At 38.0% G+C, this 24,504-nt stretch overlaps 2 protein-coding genes across 9 annotated transcripts in view; both read right to left on the bottom strand.

Annotated features, from left to right (window-relative positions):
• Window positions 1-5,296, bottom strand: part of ZNF410 (zinc finger protein 410) — a 40,275-nt gene extending 34,979 nt beyond the window's left edge. For 6 of the 7 annotated variants that reach the window (XR_003682059.2, XR_008618702.1, XM_007109012.4 and 3 more), the window contains exon 1: window positions 5,183-5,288. The gene's annotated coding sequence lies outside the window, so the exon portion shown is untranslated. Of the gene's footprint in view, window positions 1-5,182 lie in introns of all 7 variants that reach the window. The other variant, XM_055088585.1, reaches the window with a different exon arrangement.
• A 1,666-nt stretch (window positions 5,297-6,962) lies between these two features.
• Window positions 6,963-23,583, bottom strand: PTGR2 (prostaglandin reductase 2). Of its 2 annotated transcripts, XM_007109017.2 has the most exons (10): window positions 23,494-23,583; window positions 18,433-18,517; window positions 17,029-17,147; window positions 14,811-15,002; window positions 12,430-12,600; window positions 11,426-11,635; window positions 10,296-10,417; window positions 9,080-9,167; window positions 8,271-8,310; window positions 6,963-7,449 (listed from the first exon to the last, which is right to left on the bottom strand). In XM_007109017.2, the coding sequence occupies exons 2-10, from the start codon at window positions 18,467-18,469 to the stop codon at window positions 7,364-7,366; spliced, it is 1,065 nt and encodes a 354-aa protein (XP_007109079.2). In that variant the 5' UTR covers window positions 18,470-18,517; window positions 23,494-23,583; the 3' UTR covers window positions 6,963-7,363. The 2 variants fall into 2 exon arrangements, 1 of the variants encoding a protein (XP_007109079.2); XR_008618703.1 differs by lacking the exon at window positions 6,963-7,449 and having other exon boundaries at window positions 11,503-11,635; window positions 23,494-23,576.
• Window positions 23,584-24,504: the final 921 nt, after the last annotated feature.

The raw sequence follows: 24,504 nt of genomic DNA, 5'->3' as shown, positions 1-24,504 counted from the left end.
AATGATAAGATCCACGAAAATGTTCTCACAGCTATTAACAGGTTATGTCCCACAGATTGAAAAACACTATAAAGTATTTTCAAGTGTCTGAAATGCATATGTTTAACACAGAATCAGTCTTTAAATAAAAAGCCATATATATAAACCTGCTATAAGTATATATTACAAACAATCAGCAATTACCATTGATAAAAGTCTTGGTGAAACTGAGATACCTCAAACCTCCTTGAGGTCTGCAAAGGAAAATACTACACACTAGGCAAAGAAAGACAAAGTAGTTTTTCTAATTAACCAGTCTTTGGTCCCACAACCCAATGAAGAACTCTCATATACTAGACAGGAATTAGTGGTAACACCATTTCCCTAGAGTAGGTATGGCCTAAAACCAATGCAGGCTACATGGAGAAGAAATACTGGGAGGGAAAAACCAATCCAAAGTAAACTAAGCAAGCAACAGGGGAACAGAGCTGATACAGGTCTCTTGCCTTAGTCCTGACTGCCATACAGAGGGAGTGCATTCCAAACAGAAAGATGACCAGGGGCTTTTAATACTCTGCATCATGAAAGAAACAGAACAGCACTGTGTCAACCTCCAAAAAGCAATGTGATTCCACCCTAGAATACAAAGCCCAGAATACCAGTACTGCTCTTATCCTCTTGAGGGAGGCAGAAAATGCCTTGACCTTGACCCGGTTTTGGAAAGAAGGGGAAAACTGAGGGAGGCTTGAGAAAAAAGAGGGAAGAAACTGAGAAACACAGTGCTCCCCCAATTGGTCACTATTCACAGAGGTTAAAATAAAGCACATAACTTCAACCAAGAGGACTAGTCTCTCTTACCATGGGCCAATCTGCTTCTCAGCTCCCCCGAAATCTGTGGCTGACCACAGATACAGACAGGAACAAAACTCAGTAATACTTAAAAAACAAAAACAAAATTCTACTAATGTTAGTGAATTCCAAAGACCAAAAATTAAAATTTAAAAAAGAGCAGTTTAAGTTTTGGCATAAAATGATAGTGAAAGGCACAGAAAAACCAAGTAACTTTTAAATATCATATCTAGTATATGATATAGCATGAGAGTTAATTAAATTCTAATGATAAAGTGGTAATGGGTACTGATAAAAGACATTTGGAATACAGAACTGTGAAGCCAGAATGAATCTCAGAAACCCTAGCATTCATCCTGGGCCTTCCCTCTTCTCTTCCCAGGATTTTCTGGGGTGCTCCATTCCTACAGCCCTGATTTTTATTCCAGTCACCTCCCCATGTCTCTGCAATCCTTCAGAGACAAATTTAAGCCAATGATCTTCATGCTGCCAAATTTAATGGATACTTTGCTGCCCTCATCTTACTTGACCTTTGCAAGGGACAGCTATTATTTTTGACTGTTCCACATTCATTCCCCCGTTTGGGTGACAGGATGGATCCACATTTTGTTTGGGGATCTATTCCTCCCCCACTGGATACATTCTTCGTGTGATTATAGATTAAGGTGTTCTTTTCTATCCTGACCAACTGTTGGACACTCAACCCATGATGAACAAATCAGATACTTTTCCTCAGAACATGAATTCTAAAAGAAGTAACTAAGGTGAAAACTGCTGTAGCAGCCCATTCACTCCAGTACTGCAATTAGCAGCCTCCCCCTGGGGCTGCTCAGATTCCTGTCCTTTTCAAAGCCAGGGCCTTCAGCATTTCCTTTGATCCTGTCAGCTGCCCACATCCTTGTCATAAATTCCTCTTCTCCTCAAGTAAATTGGTCATTTGCAACCAGAGTCATAACTGATATCTTCCCTTAGAAGCACTGCCTCCTTCCTCAAACACTTTACTCTCTTTTGCTTTTAAGATACTTCTTCCTTATTTTAATCCTACCGCATTGGCCATTCCGCCAGTTTCCTTTGATAACTCCTATATTCCTCCTCCACTCATCCTCTAAATATTAATGTTCTTCAGGATAGTTTGCAGGCCAGGCCCTCTTCTCTTGCTAGACTCTCTTCCTAGTGTGAACTCATGGCTTTAAATGATACGGTCTCCAAAATTTTTATCTATAGCCCAGATATCTCCTCTGAGCTGCAAACTTGTACATAGGATTGCTTATTTGACATCTCTACCTCATGTTTTGATATCTCAAATTTAACATGTTCAAAATGAATTCTCTCCCAAGCCTATTTCCCATCCTCCCCTGCCAGCCCCTCTGACCACAACCCTCTGCTCAAGGGAGGATCACCATTCACCCCATTTAGAAGTCACTTTTATTACTTTCTTTCCTTTGTTCCCAGTATCCAGTCCAGTTGCAAGTGTGGACTTGATTCTGTCTCCAAAAGAGATTGCAAATCCGCCTACTTCTATCTCTACTGCCACTACTCTACTCCAGGCCACCATCAACCTTGCCTTAAAGTACTGTTACTGTCTCCTAACTGGTCTCCCTGCTTCTGTACTTTGCCTCTCTCCATTTTGTTCTCTTCACATCACTTAATATCATCTTAAAATGTGAATTTTCACATTTTTTTTCACGTGGCTTCCCAATGCATCTAGAAAAAATCCAAACTCCTTATCCTGGCCTATAAGGACCTATGTGATCCATTCCTGCCTCTCCAAAAACACTCCAGAGTTGTGCTCTATTACTTGCTCACCAAGCTCCAGCCAGGTGACTCTCCCTTAGTTCCCTGAACACATTAAGCTCTTTCCTATGTTAAGGATTTGCACACATCATTTCCTCTACTTAGGAATGCTTTCTCTTCCATTGGTTAGCTCTTTTTCATTCTTCAGGGCTCTACTTAACTATCAACTCATGCAGAAAGGCTCTGCCTGATAACCTTATCCAAAGAAGGTTCCTCATACCCCCACTTTTATTTTCTATCTCTGCTGTCTCCATTACAGCACTTACCACAATTTCTAATTCTTTTGTTTTGATACAGTATTCACTTTTTGTCTGGCTACCCCCTAAATTGTAAGCTCCATAAACAAGGGCAAGAACTAACCTGTCTTGTTCACTACTGTATCTCCCAGAACTCAGAACCCATCACCTAGTGCCTGGCAACATATTGTAGGTAATTCATAAGGAATTTAGGTCTCCAAGAGTCATTTCTGATACTGTGAAGCTCTGAGATTGTCTTTACTATTAGTTTAAAGGGCTTTTATACAAACTTCCTGTAAGCAGCTAGTAGGCACAGAACAAATATTTGTATAACGAATGAATGACTCCGTGAATGATACCCAAATTTTTGTCTCTATTTCTGACCTCTCTCTGTACTCCAAACTTTCATTTCTAACTGCTTGCTAGGTATCCCCATGTAGATATCTACCTCAATTTTAACAATGTCCAAAATCCAGACTGTCACCTTCCCCACCAAACCTGTTCTTCTTCCTGTATTATCCATTTCAGTTATTGCCCAATTGTTCTCCCACTCAGCTACAAATTCTAGGTCTTGAACAATCTCTCTCATCCTCCACATTTAAATAATCCCAGTGGTTCTGATTCCTCCAAATTTACTCCTACCATAATGCCCTGTTCAGGTTTTTCATTATCTTTCAACTACACTATGAATATAGGTTTCTAACTGGCCACCTGGCCCTTAAAATTCCCCTTTCCATTCCATCTTTTATGCAGCCACTCGAGTTATCTTTCTAAAACACAGAAATGCTTACGTCACTTCCCTTATCCAAAGTTCAGTGCTCCAGAATTAACAGTAAAATCCCCAAGCATGGCATTTTAAATATTCAACAATATGTCCTTAAATACTGTTCCAACTGCAGCATCCACTATATTCCTCAATGAACCCTTTTCTCCAGTACACACTGGATTGGCTACTAAATGAACACTCCAACCTATTTTAGTGCTCAAGGTCCCTTTCCCTTGTGATAGTTCTTCAGTAATAAGACCCTCCAGTAATAAAACCCTCCAATCCAGCTGTGATCTTTTGAAATCCTTTCCAGTCTTTAAAATCCAACTCATATACCATCCTCCATGAAGACCCCTTTCCCTCCAGTCAGAACAAATCTGTCCTTCCCTTGGTGTTCTCACAACACAGTTTAACCTCTCTTTAGCAATTATTTCAGCCTGCCTTGGGAGTTAGTTGTCTACCTGCCTATTTTTCTCACTGGTTAAGGTTCATTGAATTTATCATCCTTCTCCCATCCCTCTCCCTTCTCCACTGATGCTCTGCACGAACTAAGCATTCAGGAAATATTTGCTGAATGAATAGGTAACCCCCTTCATTTACAGAGGGAAAAAAAAGTCCAAAGCTAGAAATTAACTTGCCAAAAATTAGACCTCTACTTAGATGTAAAACTTAAAAAACTAGAACCTAAATCTTTTGACTGAGAGTTTAGTTGACCTTGTCTCACACGAAGATAACACAAAGTGGAATTTCTCACTCCCTAACAATAACAAAATGCCCCTGGCTTTATTTTAAAATGTTCCTTTTATTCTCTTTGCAAATACGCTGCGTTGGTCCTGTGCCAAAGTGAGGAAGAAATACAAATTCTTAAGTTCCAAGTTAATAATATTTAACTTTCAAATGGTTCCTAAATGCATTTCAGAGCCTCATGAGCAAGTGAGATAAACTTTAATTAAACTAACTGAATTCTTTTCTCTGAAGAAACTTCAACCTGCGAAATGCATAAGGCTGTAGACTCTCAGAGCCCACACCCTCGCCTGGAAATGACATGCGAAGGAGAAACCAGTGGCCCAGACCCTCCGAGTCGGCAGCCTTCCTTCTTCTAGACCGAGAAAGTAAGTGGACGTACGAAAGCAGAGGGCAGATCTGGGTTGAAATGTCCAGGGCAGAGTCGCCTTGGCATCCTCGTTCCCCCATTACAACAGCCTAGTGAAGGGCCCCAAGGTCCGCAGGCAGGCCTCGCGGAGGGTGCAGTTCGGGAGCCCCCGCCGCGGGGACTCGCTGACTCTAGCTTTCTCCAGGTTGGTCTTGTCCCCATGCCCCTGGCCCCGAAACCAAGCGAAGGAGCCGAAACATCTGCCCCAAAAGCTCGCGAGGAGAAGAGCCGAAGCCGTAGGGCTTCAGACCGGCCGCTCCAGATCCGGGTGGGGTGCCCCGGGGCGGTTTCCCTGTCCTCTCCGGGGGCAAACTCGGCCCGAGCCCCCGAGGAGCCAGCACTGGCTCCCTCCCTCTCGGGGACCACCTAGCCGAGCGGGTCAGTCAGGCCCACCCCGGCGCTCACCTTTCCGTCCCGGGCAGCCGTCCGTCCGTCAGTCGGTCCCGAATTCTGTCCACACAGAGCGTCTTCCGGCTCCCGCCGGAAGCAGCTCGAGCGCGGGACAGGAAGTTTGGCCGCCCCCCACACACACACCCACTCGCTCGCCTCCGAGCCAGGCTGCTGCAGTCCCGCAGGAGGTTCCGCCCCGGGGGCCAGCGCGGGCCAGGCAGTCTTGGCTCGGAGAGGGAAGGCACTGCGGTCTCCTGCCTCCCACTCATTCCCTCTCGGCCTTCGTAGCTCCGTGGTCTGCGAAGCCCGAAAAACGGGGTCAGTCAATTCTAGGCGTGACGTCACTGCTTCCCTGCTGCAGCGGATGGGGTAGTTATCTCCTGTCAGCTGAGATCAGTACATGTTGCAATGGAGGCAAGCGAGAAAGAAAAGATCACTACTTAAACATTTATCAAAGTTCTTAGTGAAGAGGACCTCGAAGCTTCACTGCCCGAGAAGGGAACTTGCAGAATCTAGTTCTGTATTGCATACCAGGTGGGGTAAGAACTGAGACTCCGGTGTAGAACTTTTTTTTGGAAGGTGAAGTCCCTAGAGTCTGGGTTCCGTCAGTACAGTAGGATGTAAAGAGCTCTCCGATGTCCACACTGGTGCTAGAACACTTGAATTTCAGGCCAGATGCCGCAACTTGTTAGAGCTTTATGTGTTTGACTGACTTTGTGAAATTACTAAATTTTGAATACTTGCTGCGTGCCAAAGGATGAAGGAGGGACTGAGCTAAGACAGTGGCAGTGGGAATTAAAGGTGTTTTCTAAGAAGGGCATTTTCAAGGACAGAGACAAGGTTGAAGAAACCAGGGGAGTAGTTTAGTACACAAACGATGGTGATTTGAAAAAAAGAAGCAACATGTTTCACTGGAAGATAATTCCTCTTTAGATAAGCCGAGTTTATCTATTCCAGGTGCCTATGGGATATTTACTTGGAGGTGAAGGTCCCTACCTAGCTCAAGAGGTCAGAAATAAGATACAGATTTGGGAGTTATCAACACACAGACAAGAGATGAAGCTCTCTCTGGAAAAGTATATAGAACAAGAAAGAAGCGAAGGCCACTGAGGTCAACTGGAGTGACTGATTACTAACACAGTTCGAATCTACACAAAAGTATATTGCAGTTTGTAAACTGCTGACCATAAGCCAGCACAACACTCAGAAAATATCAATTTTACTGTATTAAAGGGTTGATTACAATTAATAAAATAAATGCTCTTATTTAGAGGTACATTAATAGGTCTTAAACATCCATGTTAATGACCATTTGTTACTTTGCTCAGTCAATTCTGTCATTTTCTGAAGCTGTATTTGTTGTTTAAATCTTTTTCATCACTTAAAACTTGAATTGATGTCTATATCTATTTGCCCTCGAAATCTTTGTAACTATTTGACAGTATGTGCCTGCTAACCTAAAATAAACATAGGCTTTTATCAATATATATTTGAGTTTTTAGGCTATACTGTGAACTACTTGGCAAAACACATATCTTCTGTAGTAAATCTAGTCCCTCCATCAACCTAACCAACCTCAGTTGTTTAACTTCTCACACTACTCCCAACACAAAGCCTCTGCTCTCCTACCCCAAAAACTGTTCCACAAACTCTGAATTCCCCCAAACCCCTACACACACACACAGACCCTGCAATTAAGTCCCTCTTCCATCTATAATATGGAAAGACCATCCCAATTTATTCTTCACCAAGCTTCAGTTCAAGAATTACATAAAGCATGTCCAGTTCAATATTTACTAAGTGCCTTCTCAAGTATTCTATTTTAAATACAACTTATGAAGTTAATAAAAGTTATTAATTTAAAAAATATTTTGTATGATCTATTAAACAGTTACATCAAATCTCCAGTGGTTTCAGAATATCTGATATAAATTTCATGTAATATTAGTTTTAACAAAAGAAGGAAAAATAGGTCATGTTGACTTCAATCTATTATTGTAAATAATCATATTGGATGAAGAATACATATATGATATTGAAGACATATGAAAGAATTATGTTATGCAGCTAAGAAAATATCACCTATGATCACATTTAAATCAAAAGCTATCTGTACTCTTAAGGGTTTTTTTTAATGTATCTTGAAATCTTTGTGCAAAACGGAAAGCAATCCGTGTACTTCCTTAATGAAGACGTTTACAGAGATAACAAAGAGGTTTCTTCTGAAATGCAAACTATCTGCTTTCCGATGTTACCTCCTGTCATCATGGACTGGAATGCAGCTGGAAAGAAAAAAAAAACTAGGTTATCTGAAAACATAAATGTCACCATCATACATGTTTATCAGTAGGTCAGACACATACAATTAATTTGAATAATTTCTTCAATGATTTTAAGTACAGAAGGAAACTGTCATGAAAAGAAACCTCAAGTAAAACACTGGCAAAGTTACAGGACAAACTAACCCAATTAACATCTTAAAAATGTGTTTTTACCCAAACTAGAAATGATTAATTGGTGTCTACATCCATGTTCACTGTTACAGAGTCTGAAGACTAGAGGCAAATAAATATGAGGATAAATGTCAGCAATAACAATTTTTAAATAACTTTAAAATATTAGAAATCTAGTCAAAGTTTTACTAAGTGAAATATACATCTCCAAATATATTAAATTTTTTTCTCAAAAAGGAAAAATTATCAGTTTTATTTAATCCTCTTTATTTGAAACAAAAGAGTGTTGAAATCTGTGTATGTTAGTAAAAAAAAAAAAACCCCAAATATTGAAAATTTGCTTCATGTAATCTTATGATGGCTTAGAACCATTCAATCTGAAAAAGTTACCTAGAGGCTAAATGACTTTCACAATTCTTACATTTTTTTCGTAAGTTATTTACAAAACCAAAGAAACACTTACTTTACAATTTGAAATGAGAAAACAATGGCTCTTAAATACCACTAAGTTGAACTTCATGAAGTTTGATCAAGACTTTACAGGAAAGAAATGATTTAAAAAGAAAAAAACAACAGAGAAGTAGAATTAAAAGAAAAAAGAGAGTATTTGTGCTGAACTCATGTGTATAATAAATCTACATTCATCTTACCTCCCATGTTTTCCAATCCATTTATCATAGTCTCTTTGATCTGTAATCAAAATAGGTATATTTTATATTCTTTAGACTTCAGTGTTTCTATTTAACAGTTTTCAGTTTTGCAAAAGGTAGCAATACTATTTAGCATTTTCTGTCTAAAAAGAGATATTCTTCATTTTGTGTAGGTAGTCCAGAAAAGTTTCCTATCAATTCATTTTTTTAAGTACAATCCTATTTTCCCATTGTCTAATCTTCAGTTTGTAATATCACATGCTATACACCTTCTTTTCAAAAAACAAAGTATATAAGCACACACACACATACAACTTTGCCTATCATTTTCACATTTCAAGAACATCCTAGGTCAGGGTCTCTGGACCCCAGATCGATAATTCCTGATTTTCAGCCACAGCCAAGAGATCTATCAGAATGTCCAGGGAGGGCAGGAAAGATGTATGGTGGTGGAGAGGTACTAGGAGGTGCTTATAAGATTTTCGAGAAAGCACAGCTTCTAACTCATAGTAGCATTCCATAAATATTTGTTAATGACTATTACAATTTGGAAAAAACAAAAACCTATTGATCTGGTAATATAGTAAGAAAAGTAAACATTAATAAAATTTTAGATAAAGGGAATAATGAGAGGGTTTCTCAATCAGGAGAGTTACCCTCACTCAGGAGGTAAAGTTAATTTATAATATTTAGTATACTTTTCTTCTGTAGAAATATTTATTATGAAACTAATATTAAATCCAAATAATACAAAAGTATATCAAGTAGCAGGAAGAATAATACTGATAAAGAACAGAAGCAAGTCCTACCTTTAGCTTTCCTTCTTTAAACCACTGACTCAGCTGGAGAATACCAGACTCAAATTTGTCCTTAAAATTTAACACCAGAAATCTTTCTCTGTAGTGGGGAAGAAAAGGATAATGATCAGAGACTAGGGAGGGAGCGAGAAAGCCCAAATCAAATCATTCCAGAACTCTAAAATTTGTTAATCTTTCAAACATTAGGACTTAATCACACAGAATCTGGTCAGATATAGCTTTAGGTGTAGTTACAAGCGTAAGTATAATGGACTTCTATTGTACTGTCTGCCCAGCATCTATAATCCCATTTGGTAGTAACACTGTGATTTTACTTTGTGGGTGACATCCGTCTGGGCCATTAAGTATCAGCTTGGAGATGTGATAAAACTGCAAGAAGAGAGCTGTTCTCTTTTTTGCTTGGATTGCTAATCTGGTAAAATGTAAGAGTAAAGATAACAGTCATCCTCCTGCTGCTGCAAGAGGAGAGCCTGCAGCCAAGACAATCCAGAAGAAAGCACAGCCCAGGGGTGAAAAAAAACTGAGTCATGGGACCTCCCTGGTGGCGCAATGGTTAAGACTCCACCTGCCAATGCGGGGGACACGGGTTCGAGCCCTGGTCCGGGAGGATCCCACATGCCGTGGAGCAACTAAGCACGTGCGCCACAACTACTGAACCTGTGCTCTAGAGCCCGCGAGCCACAACTACTGAAGCCTGTGCACCTAGAGCCCATGCTAGAGAAGCCACCTCAATGAGAGGCCCGTGCACCACAACGAAGAGTATCCCCCACTAGCCACAACTACAGAAAGCCCGCGCGTAGCAACAAAGACCCAACACAGCCAAAAGTAAGAATTAATTAATTTTTTTAAAAAAACTTGAGTCATGACACCATTATGCAAACCCTTTATCCAGCCAATCTAAGCCAGTACTAATATTGAACTTCTTAGATACACGAGCCAATAAATTTCCTTCGCACTTAAGCCAATATGAGTTGAATTTCTAACACTCGCAAAAAAGATTTGCAAAAGATTGATTGAACAGATGCATTTTTCAAAAAGTTTTCTGCCAGGGACCTAGTTAACCAAAACCTAAATGACCACCTTAAAATGTACATTTTCAAGTTTTATTTGATAAGAAAAATTATATATGAAGAACAACATATTTTGTATACATCCATGATCTTTAAACCCCTTGAATCTGGTAATAAGGGGAAAGCGTAGAACACACCTTGTGATGTTTCTTTCTTTCCGGATTGCTTCTACAGCAGAGGGTAGTGGAGGAGGATAAGGCACATCTTTGTTGTACTGAGAAATTTGACCACATAGGATGATGTGGCTGTTCTGATTCATCTGTTCAGAGAAAATTGATGATTATAACCTAAGATATACACCTTCCCTATGTTTACTAATTTTATGGCTGCCTCAATGAAAGCCTCCTTGACTGTAATATTTAATCCTTTTTTTTTTTTTTCAAATGGCCGCACCACTCGGTTTGTGGTAACTTAGTTCCCTGACCAGGGATTGAACCTGCGCCCTGGGCAGTGAAAGCACGCAGTCCTAACAAGTGGACCACCTCCAGGGAGTTCCCTATAGTATTCAATACTATAATGCCAGTTATAATTGGCATTATAGTATTATATAATTAGTATTATATAATACTATAATGCCAATTAATTGATTTTGTTTTGAAGACTTAACCATTATATGTATTAGAGAGCTTTAATTAGCTAGAAAATATGTCTACTCCAAAGGAACACAGCGGTAAATAAGAGTTTGGTAATCAGCAAAAGAATTGCATTAGTTCTCCTTGTCATCATTGTTGCTACTTTTGTTATTATTGGTAGAGTATTTCTTAGAATTTAAATAATTTAACCTCAATTGAAAACAATTTTACATATAGTAAAGGACAATGCAGTGTTAACAGCTAATGTTGATAAATTGTAACACTGTCAATTAAAATAGGTAAATACCTGCAATCTATGAAAATCCTTTCCTTACCCAAAGTCATGGCTGTAAGTTGGTTGATGTAAGTTGGTTGATGGTTAGAAGTGAGTTAAAGGTTAGAATTTCATTTGAATAATACAACTGTATTTTTTCACAAAAATAAATTACAGGTGAAAATATAACACTGCTAGCAAAGAACTGAAATTGATGCTCACAGTGCAAATCTACAAACAAATGGAAGCAGCTTCAGCAAGCTCTTCTGTATCACTTAATTACAATACTGACCATCATGTTTTTCCCCATAAACCCTACAATTTTATAAAGTTTTTTTTTCTCTCTCAGTATCAGGTAAAAAGATATCACATCAAATAAACCGTAGTATTCAAATTTATAACAAACAAATCAGAAAACAACCTGACTTATCACTGTATCACTGATGTCACCGCCAACATTGTCAAAGTAAACATCCACTCCAGAGGGGCATAACTCACGGAGTTGTTCTGCCACACTCCCCTCTTTATAATTAATTGCAGCATCAAAGCCCAGTTCTGAGGTCAAAAGGAGGCACTTCTCAGGTGTTCCACAAATTCCCACAACTCTGGAACAGTCCATCAAATGGCCAATCTAGGGGGGAAATTTTTGAAAATTAAACAACTTTCTACTGCCACAATTTAAATGTAAAAATGTGAAAGTATGGAAGTTAATACAAGTACATATATGAAAGTGTTCGTCACAACTGAGGTTAGATTATAAGGCTTTTAGCTAAAAGTAATTTGAAACCAAAAGAACTGAGAACAGATATAATGGCATTCTTTAAAAAATTAAGATTGAATAAAATTAGAGTTAGTTTGAATGTTAAAATCTCGCAATTTAAAGATGATGTCATAAACGGAATAGTCAGACCCAAAACAACTCTATCTTGCAATTCAATATTTTTCAGGCCTGTGAGCAACTAAAATCACTATTAAGATAAAATGTTTTGTTTCAATGGTTTCACACTATAAAGGCTATTATTCATAAAACAATGTACTTTATAAATTTCTATCATAATATTTACTATACTTCTAGAACCCAATAAGTGCTTTCTTATTTGAAGATGATTTTTTTTAAATATAAATGTTTTTTAATTCATGTAATTCCAGACAGGTACTCTGTGATTTTCTTCTTCATATTGATTAGAGCAATGCTCTAGCATTTACCATGTCATTTCTGGTTAAAAGAGAACAAAATGCAAAAATCTATAACATTTTTCATATTGTTAAGAAGAGAGTCTAAGCATGCAGTAATATCATTTCTACCAAAATTGTGTAAAATAATCATAAATTTGTTCAATTTTATATTTTAAATTATGTACACATATCCAGAGATTCAGTTATGACTAGTTTTTTAGAAAATCAGATTGTTCTCCAAACGTTTACCTGCCCAGCTAAGGATCCACAAGCACCAGCAGCTCCACTAACAACCATTGTCTGATGCGATCCAGCAGTTATATGACCTTTTTCCTGTATCCCAATCAAGGAAGTCAAACCAGGCATCCCTATAGCTCCAAGAAAGTATGAAAGGTGCCCATCCACAAGCTGTGGGTCTACCTAAAAAATATATACATACCTTTTAAAAATAATACTAGGAATTTCATTTTAAGTCAATAGGGTAGAGACAACCTGTTAAGTACTGTATTGTGTCCCCCCCAAATTCATATATTGAAGACCTAACTCTTAGTGTGAGTATATTTGGAGATAGGGCCTTTAAGGGGATAAGGTTAAATGAGGTCATAAAGGTGGGGCCCTAATCTGATAGGACTTGTGTCCTTAAAAGAGGAAGAGGCACCAGAGATCTCTTTCTATGCAGGTGCACAGAGGAAAGGCTGGATGCTGTGTGAGGACACAGTGAGAAGGCAGCCATCTTTAAGCCAGGAAGAGAGGCTTCACCTGAAACCAAATGTTCCAGCACCTTGACCTCAGACCTCTAGACTCCTGAACTGTGAGAAAATAAATTTCAGTCTATGGTATTTTGTAATGGCAGTTCAAGTGGACTAATAAACAACCCAACATAGTTTCAAGAACAGTAAACCATTCTTCAGTCTTGTTAAAATTCTATAATTTACTTGTACAAAGAAAAAAAAAAGAATATTACTTCTTTTTATAGTAAAAAAACCTACAAAACCTTTAAAAAAGAATTGCCACATAAGAGATACCAAACATTCTTTCTTGTCAATGTCCCAAATATTTCAAAAGAGAGGAAACACTTAACAGGAAAACACTGGGCAAAACTGGAAGGTTTAAAAATCTCTGAGCAATTCCAAAGTAAACATTTATCTATATAAAAATGAGCTCAAACTCTAACAGTTCTCATTACTGATGCTTAAAATGGTCCATGGAAACGTAAGGAAGGTGTGATACAATTTCTTCTAGCTTAATTACAGAATAAAATGAGGTCTCTGTCAGCTTTTTAGCATTTTACGTTTATATGTTTACCAGGCCCAATCAATAGTTAATTATACTTCTCTCACATTTTCTGTGCCTGTTTTCTTATCTGTAACATTAGGGAGAATTGAAAAAAAATTATACAGAAAGACTCCCTACCATAAAGGTTTTATAATAGTTTTTAAGGAATTGGATAATTTTGGTAAAAACTCAATAAACCACCAAAAGTAATCAAGATTCACCACCTTGGTCTGCCACAAAGAAAGAAAATGGCAGTTTGTAATCAGCAGTTTTAAAAGGCTATCAGTTAAGCCTGGTGTGTGAATAAAGGTAATGGGGATATTAAAGTCTATAATATACAGAAAGGTCTACCGTACACTACACAGAAATGTATCCTGTAGTTAACAGTCATTTATTAGTAAAGCCAGTATAAAAACATTGTGAGATAAGTTTGCTTTTAGCAAAGATCATTTTTCTATCCCTTCTGAATTCCTCTTCCTCATTTCTAATACCTACTCCCCGAACATTTTTAAGCTCTCTCCAGTTGCTCAATTTCCCACTATAGCACAATGACAGGGAAAACTAGAAAGTGCTGAATGTTTCTCTTTCACTTCCTGCTGTGAAATTTCTAGTTAAATATATTTTACTAGTACCATTAAGTTGGCAAATGATTGTGTAATGTCTCCCGCATCTCATTTTATCTTAACAGACATCTTTAACTGATTATAATAATTTGTAATCACAAAAAAATACTAAAATTTTATAAAGCTTTTTACAAAGCCTTAATCACATTTATCATAGCTAAATTTAATTTAATTTTCACATTCACTTGTGAGGTAGCTATTGTTTTCATTTTGCACATGAGGAAACTGAGGTTCAGAGATATAAGGTAACTTCCTTGATGACAAATATCAGGCTGAATTACATGAGGCTGCCAGTTTTTGTAGGTCAAAACAGACAAATATTGGTAATTCCACATGGTTCAGCCTAACAGTAGAAACCAAACTCAAGATTTCTGACACAAGATGGAATTTCAAGCACAAACCAAATGAATTTCTTAAGTCACATGGTAGTTTCTCAGGAAACTTTAAAGCATACAACTATAAGGGGCCTTCTAGTTCTTAGTATAAAACATTTATGTAAAATTTGAGAAATTAAATATGGAAAACAACATCACTCGGCAATCTAAGAACTGTCATACATAGTTACAACCAACAGTGGAAGAGGAATAAAAGGCTTTCCATATTCTGACAGCTATCTAAAAAGAAAACATGTGCTTTTATTTTTTTCCCTGATAACAAACAGAACTGAGCACCAAATGCATAAAGAAGGAATTACAGGAGGGAAAAAATCAGATACTTTATATTATACATCACCTTTTCAAAGATATTTCCATCTAGAATAACCTTGGTTTGCCAGGGCCAATAGAAAGAAGTCACAAAATCGCCTTTAGTAAAATTTGTGTGTTTGCTTTCTTCTATAATCCCAATACCTCCACCATCAACCACCTGAGACAGCTGCCAAGGTGATATATAGTCACTGCCAGTGTCTTCATTCATTCTACAACGCTAAGAAAAGAAAACATAGATTAGGATAATTCTCTCTGATAATAATGAAACAGTTTACTAATTTACCCAGTGACTAAAAGAAAGTATGTAATAAGTAATGTTAAGTACAGTGTTAGCCAAACAAAACTTACCTTAATTTCTCTCTTCCTTTCAGTTATATTTTATCCTGAAAAAAAAGTATCCCCTCTCTAACAAGTAAAGAAGTGAAATTAAAAAGGAATTTAAGTATGTTCTAAAATTAGATTGTGGTGATAGTTCCACAACTTTGTGAATAGACTAAAAACCATTGAATTGTACACTTTAAATGTGTAAACTGTATATGTGGATTATAGTTCAATAAAGCTGTTAAAATTCTTAATTACTTAAAAAAATTTATGTAATATTACATACATTATGCTAGCAAAAATAATACAAGATACTGTGTCAATGGTTTCAATGGATTGTAGCAAATTAGGTACACTTACTGTTGCTGATAATATTATAAAACTGTCCATTTTTTTATAGAAAACAAACTAGTAAAATATAGACCATAATACTGCTCATTTCTTCAGCCAAGCAATACTGCTTCCTCAATGGAAATAACCCAAAAGAGAAATGAAACAATTTTTATACAGTTATTCATCATAACTTCAGACCAAGCACTACAACATTCCCCCTAACCTCAGCTGGATGTTCTCTTTATTCCTCAAAGACATAATGTCACAATAGCACCACACCTTTCCATAGGACTAGGGCTAAAGACTTCTTCCGGAGGTAATCAAGGCTTTCTTCCTCTCTGTGGCTCACTCTTGCCTCTCTCATGAAGGCCAAGACTTACAAGCCTACAGTGTGGTCCAGGAGATGGAATAGATGGAAGGCTGCTTGATCAAGGGGCCCCCCATGGTCTGGTTCAGTTCACCAGGGGAAAAGACCACATAGGGAATTGAGGCAGAAGCTTCTATGGGAATACACTACACTTGTGCTTGTGTGCCCCTTCCATATATTCTTGAAAAGCAAGTGCAGCAGCCATTGGATACTGGCCATACCAAGAACCTGATTCTTAAGGCTAATAGAAAAAGTGGGAACGAGTAATTCCCCATAGGTAAGAGAATGATGTCAACACAATAAAATGTTATACAACCACCAAAATAATAATAATATCTGGACTAGTTTTTCATATGAAGGTATGAATATAAAATCACAAATATGAAATCAAAATAGTAGATACATATTAAATATAACCATGTAATACAGTACATACATAGTGATTAAAATTACTTGTGAATTTGGAATGATATAAAATTTCAATAATTTAATGTTCATCATCAGATTTCTTTTTTCCCCTTTGAAGATCCTTATGTCCTTTTTTTTTTTTTTTAGAACAGTGTCAAGTGAAAGCAACCAAAGTAATTTTCTTCCTTCCTTCCTTTAATACTTAATAAGCACTTACGCTTGTCACTGGAGATACAGTGATAAATAAGATCTTTGTCATAATAAGTTTTTATTAGGGAAAATAAATATCTAATAACAACACAAATAATTATTAATTAATATAGGCTGAAGGTCAAGGTACTGTTTTGAGAAAATATAACAGAAAGGACTAGTCTGAGGGTTCAGAGTGATTTTTTTAAAAATAAATTTATTTATTCATTTTTGGCTGCGTTGGGTCTTCGTTGCTGCACGCGAGCTTTCTCTAGTTGTGGCGAGCGGGGGCTACTCTTCGTTTCGGTGCGCAGGCTTCTCATTGCGGTGGCTTCTCTTGTTGCGGAGCACGGGCTCTAGGTGCGCAGGCTCCAGTAGTTGCGGCAGGTGGGCTCAGTAGTTGTGGCTCACTGGCTTAGTTGCTCCGCAGCACGTGGGATCTTCCCGGACCAGGGCTCAAACCCATGTCCCCTGCACTGGCAGGCGAATTCTTAACCACTGCGCCACCAAGGAAGTCCCTCAAATATTTATTAATCATGAGGCTTGCACAATGAAATTCAGATGCAACATGAAAAAATATGAAAATAAAATTATTTTCACTAAGTCACAAAATCCTGATTCTTACCATGTAAGGATCCACAGAAAGGTAAAGAGTTCTGACTTGTACTTGTCCTTCATTGATATTATCTGGTAAGTTTACTTCTTCTACTCGGAAATTTTCCACCACTGGATTACCATTTTTTCCTAGAACATTAGGCAAAAATATACAATCAAAAAGTCACTTTCCCATAGAATTATTTATTATTTTTAAAAGGTCACTTTAAGATTTAGAGCACTCCTGGAATACACACATGAATAAATCCATATTGTTTTGTAATTTTTCTGTAACTCAGCATAAATTCTTCAAATAGTTTCACTTGCTCTTGGTTTTCTCCAAGAATTTCCTTTGGCATATTGCTGTCAATGTGAAAATTTCTTTTTTAAGGTGATTACAGGTAAATCACCTTATCTGTTATAAAATTATAGAAGGATTTCAAAAAGTGAAAAAGCACATTTAACGATGAAAATTAAAATTTACAAGGTAGCAGAAACACCACATTAGCCAAAGCAAACAGGTAAACTATCCTTCCTCATTTTAAGATGAAAAGAGAAACTTAAATGAATATAATTAAAACTTCATATTCATTGAATCATCAAATTTATAAGGTGAAAATAGAATGTAGACATTTTAATCTAATTGCTCACTTTACTAAAACTGAGAAAAGGTAAGTGTCTTTCCCAGGCCACATGCTAGGTAAGCACCAAAACCAAGGCAGCATGGGCCCAAACCTCTCAGGTTACTTCCATACCTACGCTTCTATCATTCAGGTTAGATGTCAGGTTAGATGACCTAGGATGACATAGGTCAGTGCTTTTCACATAAAACAGAAAAGCACATCTTAAGAATCAATGATACACATTATAAAGAAAAAACGAAAGCCACATATATTTGTAATATAACCTTCTAAAAATTATAATAATTTTAAAATACCTTATTTCCCCAACAAGTGGCCTTGATAAGTTATCATTTTAAAAAATGAATATTGGGACTTCCCTGGTGGTGCAGTGGTCAAGAATCCGCCTGCCAATGCAGGAAACACAGGTTAGAGCCCTGGTCCGGGAAGATCCCACATGCCGTGGAGCAACTAAGCCCGTGCACCAAGAGCCCGTGCTCCGCAACAAGAGAAGCCACAGCAATGAGAAGCCGGCACACCGCAACAAAGAGTAGCCCCACCTCACCTCAACTAGAGAAAGCTTGCGCACAGCAATGAAGACCCAAAGCAGCCAAGAATGAATGAATGAATGAATAAATAAAAATTTAAAATGAATATTATATTGTTTAAAGAGTTTCTTCTAATATCTCTACTAGTGTTAATATCTTCTTACCTAATTTACCACATTTACATCATATTATTACTTTTTGTTCCTCCATTTGCAGTAATAATTATTAAAGACCACAGTTGTTCATTCATCACAGACAAATACATACCAGGTCGGGAATTCAATACCACTCTTTGTACAATCATCACCTTGTTTGCACAGTGGTCTCACAAGACTTCTGTATAAAATAACTCCTATAAACAGAAAAGTATTAAATCACAAGTAAGTTATGAAATATTCAACAATTTAAAAGTTAAAAAAAAAAGTACATTTGTGTTTCTGAACAAGGAGAGGAAAAATCATATTTAGGATCCAAAAGAGATGTAGTCTCCTGTTAGAGTTACCTCCTAAAGCAAATATATGAAGAAAGACTAAATCTAATTAGAATATTTGACTAATAAGAACAAATTCACTGAAGATTGAGTGGAACAAAATGTTTTCGGCCTCATAATTCAAGCACATTCATCTTCAAGCCATCATGATTAAGGCTCCTACTAGCTTGATTAAAAGAAAACAATGATATATTCCTCCAGAGTTAGCCAGTTAGTCTAGTAGCAAATAAAACACTAGCCGTTTAATTGAGATGTAACCAAATTTTCAAAAATTCTTTTATTCATTTATCAAAATTTAAATTTCTTAATAGTTCTGCTGATTATAAAAGTAATACATCAAAAGCATTTTAAAATCCTCACCTTCGGGCTTCCCTGGTGGCACAATGGTTAAGAATCCGCCTGCCAATGCAGGGGACACGGGTTTGAGCCCTGGTCTGGGAGGATCCCACATGCCGCGGGACAACTGGGCCCGTGAGCCACAACTACTGAGCCTGCGCTCCGCAACAAGAGAGGCCCGCGCACCGCGATAAGGAGTGGCCCCCACTCTCCGCAACTAGAGAAAGCCCTCGCACAGAAACAAAGACCCAACACAGCCAAAGATAAATAAATAAATAAATAAAAATTTATTTTTTAAAAAATCCTCACCTTCTAGGAAATTATGTAATATAGAATGGCCAAGTGAGTAAAAAAGGATCAGTTTATTCTGGGTTTACAATCTGAGCTAATGAAAGAAGCAAAATGAAGTTCCAGTGCTAGCACTATCTGACTTGGGCATGCTTACTTTATCCATCACTAAAAATGAGAACAGACCGTTAGTGTTATTCTGTACCAAGGACTGTTGTGCTATGAAACATATATACATATATATATATATGCACATATATATTTATCTAGTATTTAATAATATTTAATATATATTTCATTTAATCTAACAATTCTATTAAATATTTTATTATTATCCCCAATTTATAGATGAGGAAATGTGCCTTAAAGGGTTTAAGCACTTTCCTAAGGTGGTGGAGTTGAGATTCAAACCCAAGCTGTCTGACATTCCAATCACTTAACTACTACATAAAAATTTCCATCCTATATGTCTAAGTTGTTTGATTTTTAAGTTACTAAGCAAATATTATCCTTTTAAAAATTATTTACTAGTTGTCTTCTCTCATTAGATATTTTATTTCATCCTCTTTAGTACCTAGTAACATTGAGAAGCCCAAGAACAATTATATCAATGACTCATTTTTTTTACAATTGCAACATATTTTTATTAAATTATAGTTGATTTACATTATTATATTAGTTTCAGGTGTAGAGCATAGTGATTCAACATTTTTACAGCTTATACTCCACTAAAAGTTATTACAAGATAGTGGCTATAATTCCCCATGCTATACAATATATCCTTGTTGCTTATCAACAGTTGCAATATATTTAGCTCTTAGCATCATTTCTAAGTTTATACAGCAGCACACTTAGACATTTGACAACCATCTGTAGATCCATTTGATATTTAATAATGCTTGCGTTGTATCACTGGGTAATTTCATTTACCCATGACTCTACTCCTAATCTAGTTTCTAAATTTGCAGGACTCTTGAATTTCTTCGTATTTCTCTATATCCCATATAGTATCTGAGTTTCTTATATAGACCTGAGATTTATGTATACTTCTCAGAAAAATGTTAAATAATCATCACGGGGTATTTTTCAAATCTTGCTTAACATGGTATTTTTATGGAGATAACTTATGGAGAACTTTCACACAGATTTATTTCTTAAAACAAAGTATATAGGTAATATCCTTATTTTACAACGGAAATTGAGGTACAGTTTGTACCCAAGATCACATAGCAGTTAAGCAGAGGAGTTAGGACTGAAACATAAATCTCCTCATCCCAGATCTCACTTGTCCTCACTCTTTCCACTACTGCCCCCCAATCACCTCCAAACACGGTTTTCACGTATATAGCCACATAATAATGTTCAATTCTTCTGTAGGTACCCTTTTCTAGAAGAGAGGAATTCTGCTCCTAATTAAGAACTAAATGTCTGATGTTAGTGGCATTCCATAAAATAGAATGAAGAACATGGATATTCATCCTATTTGCTTCCTTACTTTTTATAACGTATATATTTATAATCTCACTGGTTGTGACCTTAATGGCTGGTTGCTCTCAATATCCACTCTCTCCTTTCGGACACAGTGTTGCCAGCTAAGGACTGCGTTCCCCAGCTTCCCATTAAAACAAAATCCCAGACATCACACTATTTCATTCAAAAATCCCTCAGTTATGCATCTCTAATAACAGGTTGTTTTAAACATAAACACTATGCCATTAACATAACAGAATTAATAATTCTGTTGACAGGTAATTCCTTGACATTATCCAATACCTAGTGCACATTCAAATTCCATTTTTTTACAGTTGGTTCGTTAGAATCAAGGTCCATATACTGTATTTTTTTTTTTTTTTTTTTTTTTTTTTTGTGGTATGCGGGCCTCCCTCTGCTGCGGCCTCTCCCGTTGCGGAGCACAGGCTCCGGATGCGCAGGCTCAGCGGCCATGGCTCACGGGCCCAGCCGCTCCGCGGCATGTGGGATCCTCCCAGACCGGGGCGCGAACCCGGTTCCCCTGCATCGGCAGGCGGACGCGCAACCACTGCGCCACCAGGGAAGCCCTCATATACTGTATTTTTGAGTCTCCCCTTTTTTTTATTTCATGTCACTGATTGTTGAAAAAACATGTTTCTTCATTCCTTTGTTGAATGACCTTTAATTGCATCCTCATAGTGTCTTTTTTTTTTTTTTTTTTTTTTTTTTTTTTGGCTGAGCAGCATACAGGATCTTAGTTCCCCGACCAGGGATGGAATCCGTGGCCCCGTCAGTGGAAGTGCGGAGTCTTAACCACTGGACCGCTAGGGAAGTCCCTATTTTTATTTTTTTATTTTTTATTTTTCTCATAATGTCATTTACTTCATTCTTCTATCTCCCCTCTTATCCCTGACAGGTAGTTAGATCTAGAGGTTTGATTAGATGCAGGTTTAGACTTTTTAGGCAAGAAACTTTAAAGGTGGTGCTGTGTGCATCCTATTTCATCACAGAGAGAAGTCCATAATGTCTTGTAGGGCTAAATGTATTTTTTTAAAGAAAATCTCCTATTGAATCACCATGTGTGTAAATTACATAGGGTTAAAAGGCAAAGTTTTCCAAATTGATACTGGATCCAAAGATAACTGACCTTAAGTGGTGATTAACAGCACCAAGATGGCTAAATTTTCAAAGGAGTCTTTCCAAATGAAGTTTCATATTTGCCACCCTTTTCCCTAATTACTTTCAATGTATGCTTTATTACTTGAAATTATGCACACTGTATATTTGTCCAAATACTGCTTATCAGCATGAAAAGTACACTATTAAAGTTTTCTCCCTCTGTATTAAATTAGAAAGTTTTCAAGTATCAAACACTACAATTAACTAATGTAGGATAATCGTGCAATATCCCTCCATAGCACAACAAACAACACATTTAAAACATAAAGAAATTTAGTCACAAAATTAAAATATACAATATGATACACCAGCTCTAGATCTGAAAGGAGGTGTGGTGGTGGTGGTGTTATTCATCCCAAATAGAAGGGAAAAAAAAAACTCAAGTCCTTATTGACTGACATCAAGCAGACCATATTTGGAGGTTCCTAACTGGTGGTAAGCAATATTCCAAAATAATATCAGATCAATGATCAACTGAAAAATTCTAGTGCCAGTCAAAAAGAGTGTGTTATCTGAATATCTACCTTGCAGCCTAATATAAGGGGTAGGGCACCCAACTAGGAAAAGCAGAGTACATGTCCTGCTTCTAATCACGCGGGATCTTGGGAAAGTTCCTTCTCTCAGCCTGTTTCCTGAATGTTCCTAAGTGCCAGGAACTGGGCTAAAAACTTAATAGCCATTGTCTCCTTTAACCCCTCCACCCAACAACACTCTGAGGATGGTACTGTCACTGTTCCCATTTTACAGAGGAGGAAAACGAGGCACAGAGAGGTTGAATAACTTGCCCATGGTGGAACAACTAGCTGGTAATGACTGCACTAGAACCCACAGGGAAACACAACACACACCACTGCCATAACATGAGCTTCCCAACATCTTTAAAAACAAAACAAAACGTCTCTACCCTGATCTTGCTCAATTATTCTGCCACAAATGACTGTTGCCCACGGCCTTATTACAAAACGTGTAAATCTCTGGGATTTCCCCCACTTTTTCTGGACCGTCGCTCTCCTTTCCTTTGAGACTTCTGTTTTTTTCCTTCCTTTCCCCTAGTATGTGGGGATTCCTGCATGGCTCTTCCATTTCTCAGTGGCTTCACCTTCTATGGCTCCTACTACCAACGACTCATACATAAATTACTAAAAATCTGCGTCTAAAACCCAGAATTTCAGACTGACTTCCCAGAAGGTAAACACCAAGATAGGGACTCGTGCCTGTTTAGTTCAGTGATTTATGTTCACCCCCTATGCCCGGCACATGGTAGGTGCCCATTAAATATGTGTTAAATGAACATCCCAAGGACACCTTAAACACAATTATGTCCAAACTTGAGGTTGCTTACTACCAACAATTCTAAAAAAAAAAAAAAAACCCTGCTTCTGCTTCTTCTCGAGCATTCCCTATCCCAGTGACGTAGGCAATAATGCTAGAGTCGCCAGCAGCTCCGGGAGGAAGCCGGGAGGTCACCCTGGTTCCTTGATCCTCCCTCACCTGAAGGGCCCGACCCAGCCTCGGGTTCCCCAGCCCTAACAGGCCCAGCCGGCGGGGCCCCACGCTTCACTCACCGCCAAGGAGCTCGGGAGGAAATCTCGCGCGATTTGCAGAGCTTGCGAGGGGTTCGCCGCGCGACCTGGGCCCTCCGAGCTCAATACGCAGGCGCACGACTAGACCTCGGCTCCTCACCCCCTCCCCTCCCAGGGGCGGGCTTTTGCAGTTTAGGCTACAGACCTTCCCGGGTTACAGCGTTTCCTTGGAAGGTTGGGAAGGTGCGGAGATTTAAAGACTAGTCACATGTATGGGCAAAGTGTATTAATAAGTTAACCGAGATTGGTGGCCTATTGCTGCCCCTACTACCTGGACCCAAAGAACAAATCGTTCAACCTTGACCAGTGAGTTCACTTCTAGCAGTACTTTGAAGGAATTTTGTTTTATGGATTTCTCCCTGAGCCTCAGGTTGGAAAATTACAGTTAGTTAGGGGCCCGACAAGCCTACCCTTCGTTTTATAGACAAGGAAACTGAGGCTCGGAGAACTGCTGTGATTGGACCATCTACCTTTCAGCTGGTTAGGGGAAGTGCCGGGGTTACATAGTCTCTCCAGACTGCTGGCCCAGGACTCCTTCCCTTACAACAGGGCTGTCTTTTCTTTCACAAAGAATCCCAACTTCCTCAAAGATGGATTACCCAGTGTGACCTGGCATCTCAATTTCATAATTGTTAATTGCCTCCTTTTGTGTTGAACTAGGTTGAGCTTATTCCTAGGATAGCTGGGATTCCCCAGGGACTTCATACCCTAAGGGAGACCATTCTGAATTAGGCAGGTGAAATAATTGCTATTTATATTATATTCATGTCAGAGCTAATAGCTCAGCATAAATCATAGTATTCAGTAGCTGAAAGACGACTGAGATTGTGAGCAAGTGGGTAAAAGAATCATTAAACAGCCTGGAGCTCCTGGTAGCTTCACCTCTGAAATTTTTACTTCTTCGGAAAAGCTTCAGGAAAGGACTAGAAAGATTATACTACTGTGCAAACTCCTTCATGCAGGAGGAGAAACTTACTTCTTTTATCTATCTTG

Source organism: Physeter macrocephalus, chromosome 11 (assembly GCF_002837175.3).
Source record: "Physeter macrocephalus isolate SW-GA chromosome 11, ASM283717v5, whole genome shotgun sequence".
Classification (NCBI taxonomy): Eukaryota; Metazoa; Chordata; class Mammalia; order Artiodactyla; family Physeteridae; genus Physeter; species Physeter macrocephalus.
The sequence above is the reverse complement of the archived record's forward strand: the minus strand, read 5'-3'. Positions and strand labels throughout refer to the sequence as shown.

Coding starts and splice junctions, on each gene's coding strand:
- PTGR2 (XM_007109017.2), bottom strand. CDS start 18,469: ATGATTGTACAAAGAGTGGTATTGAATTCCCGACCTG. Junction 9,168..10,295: donor AAAGAAAGAAACATCACAAG/GTGTGTTCTACG, acceptor TCCCCACTACAG/AGAAAGATTTCTGGTGTTAA. Junction 8,311..9,079: donor TTAAAGAAGGAAAGCTAAAG/GTAGGACTTGCT, acceptor TTTTGATTACAG/ATCAAAGAGACTATGATAAA.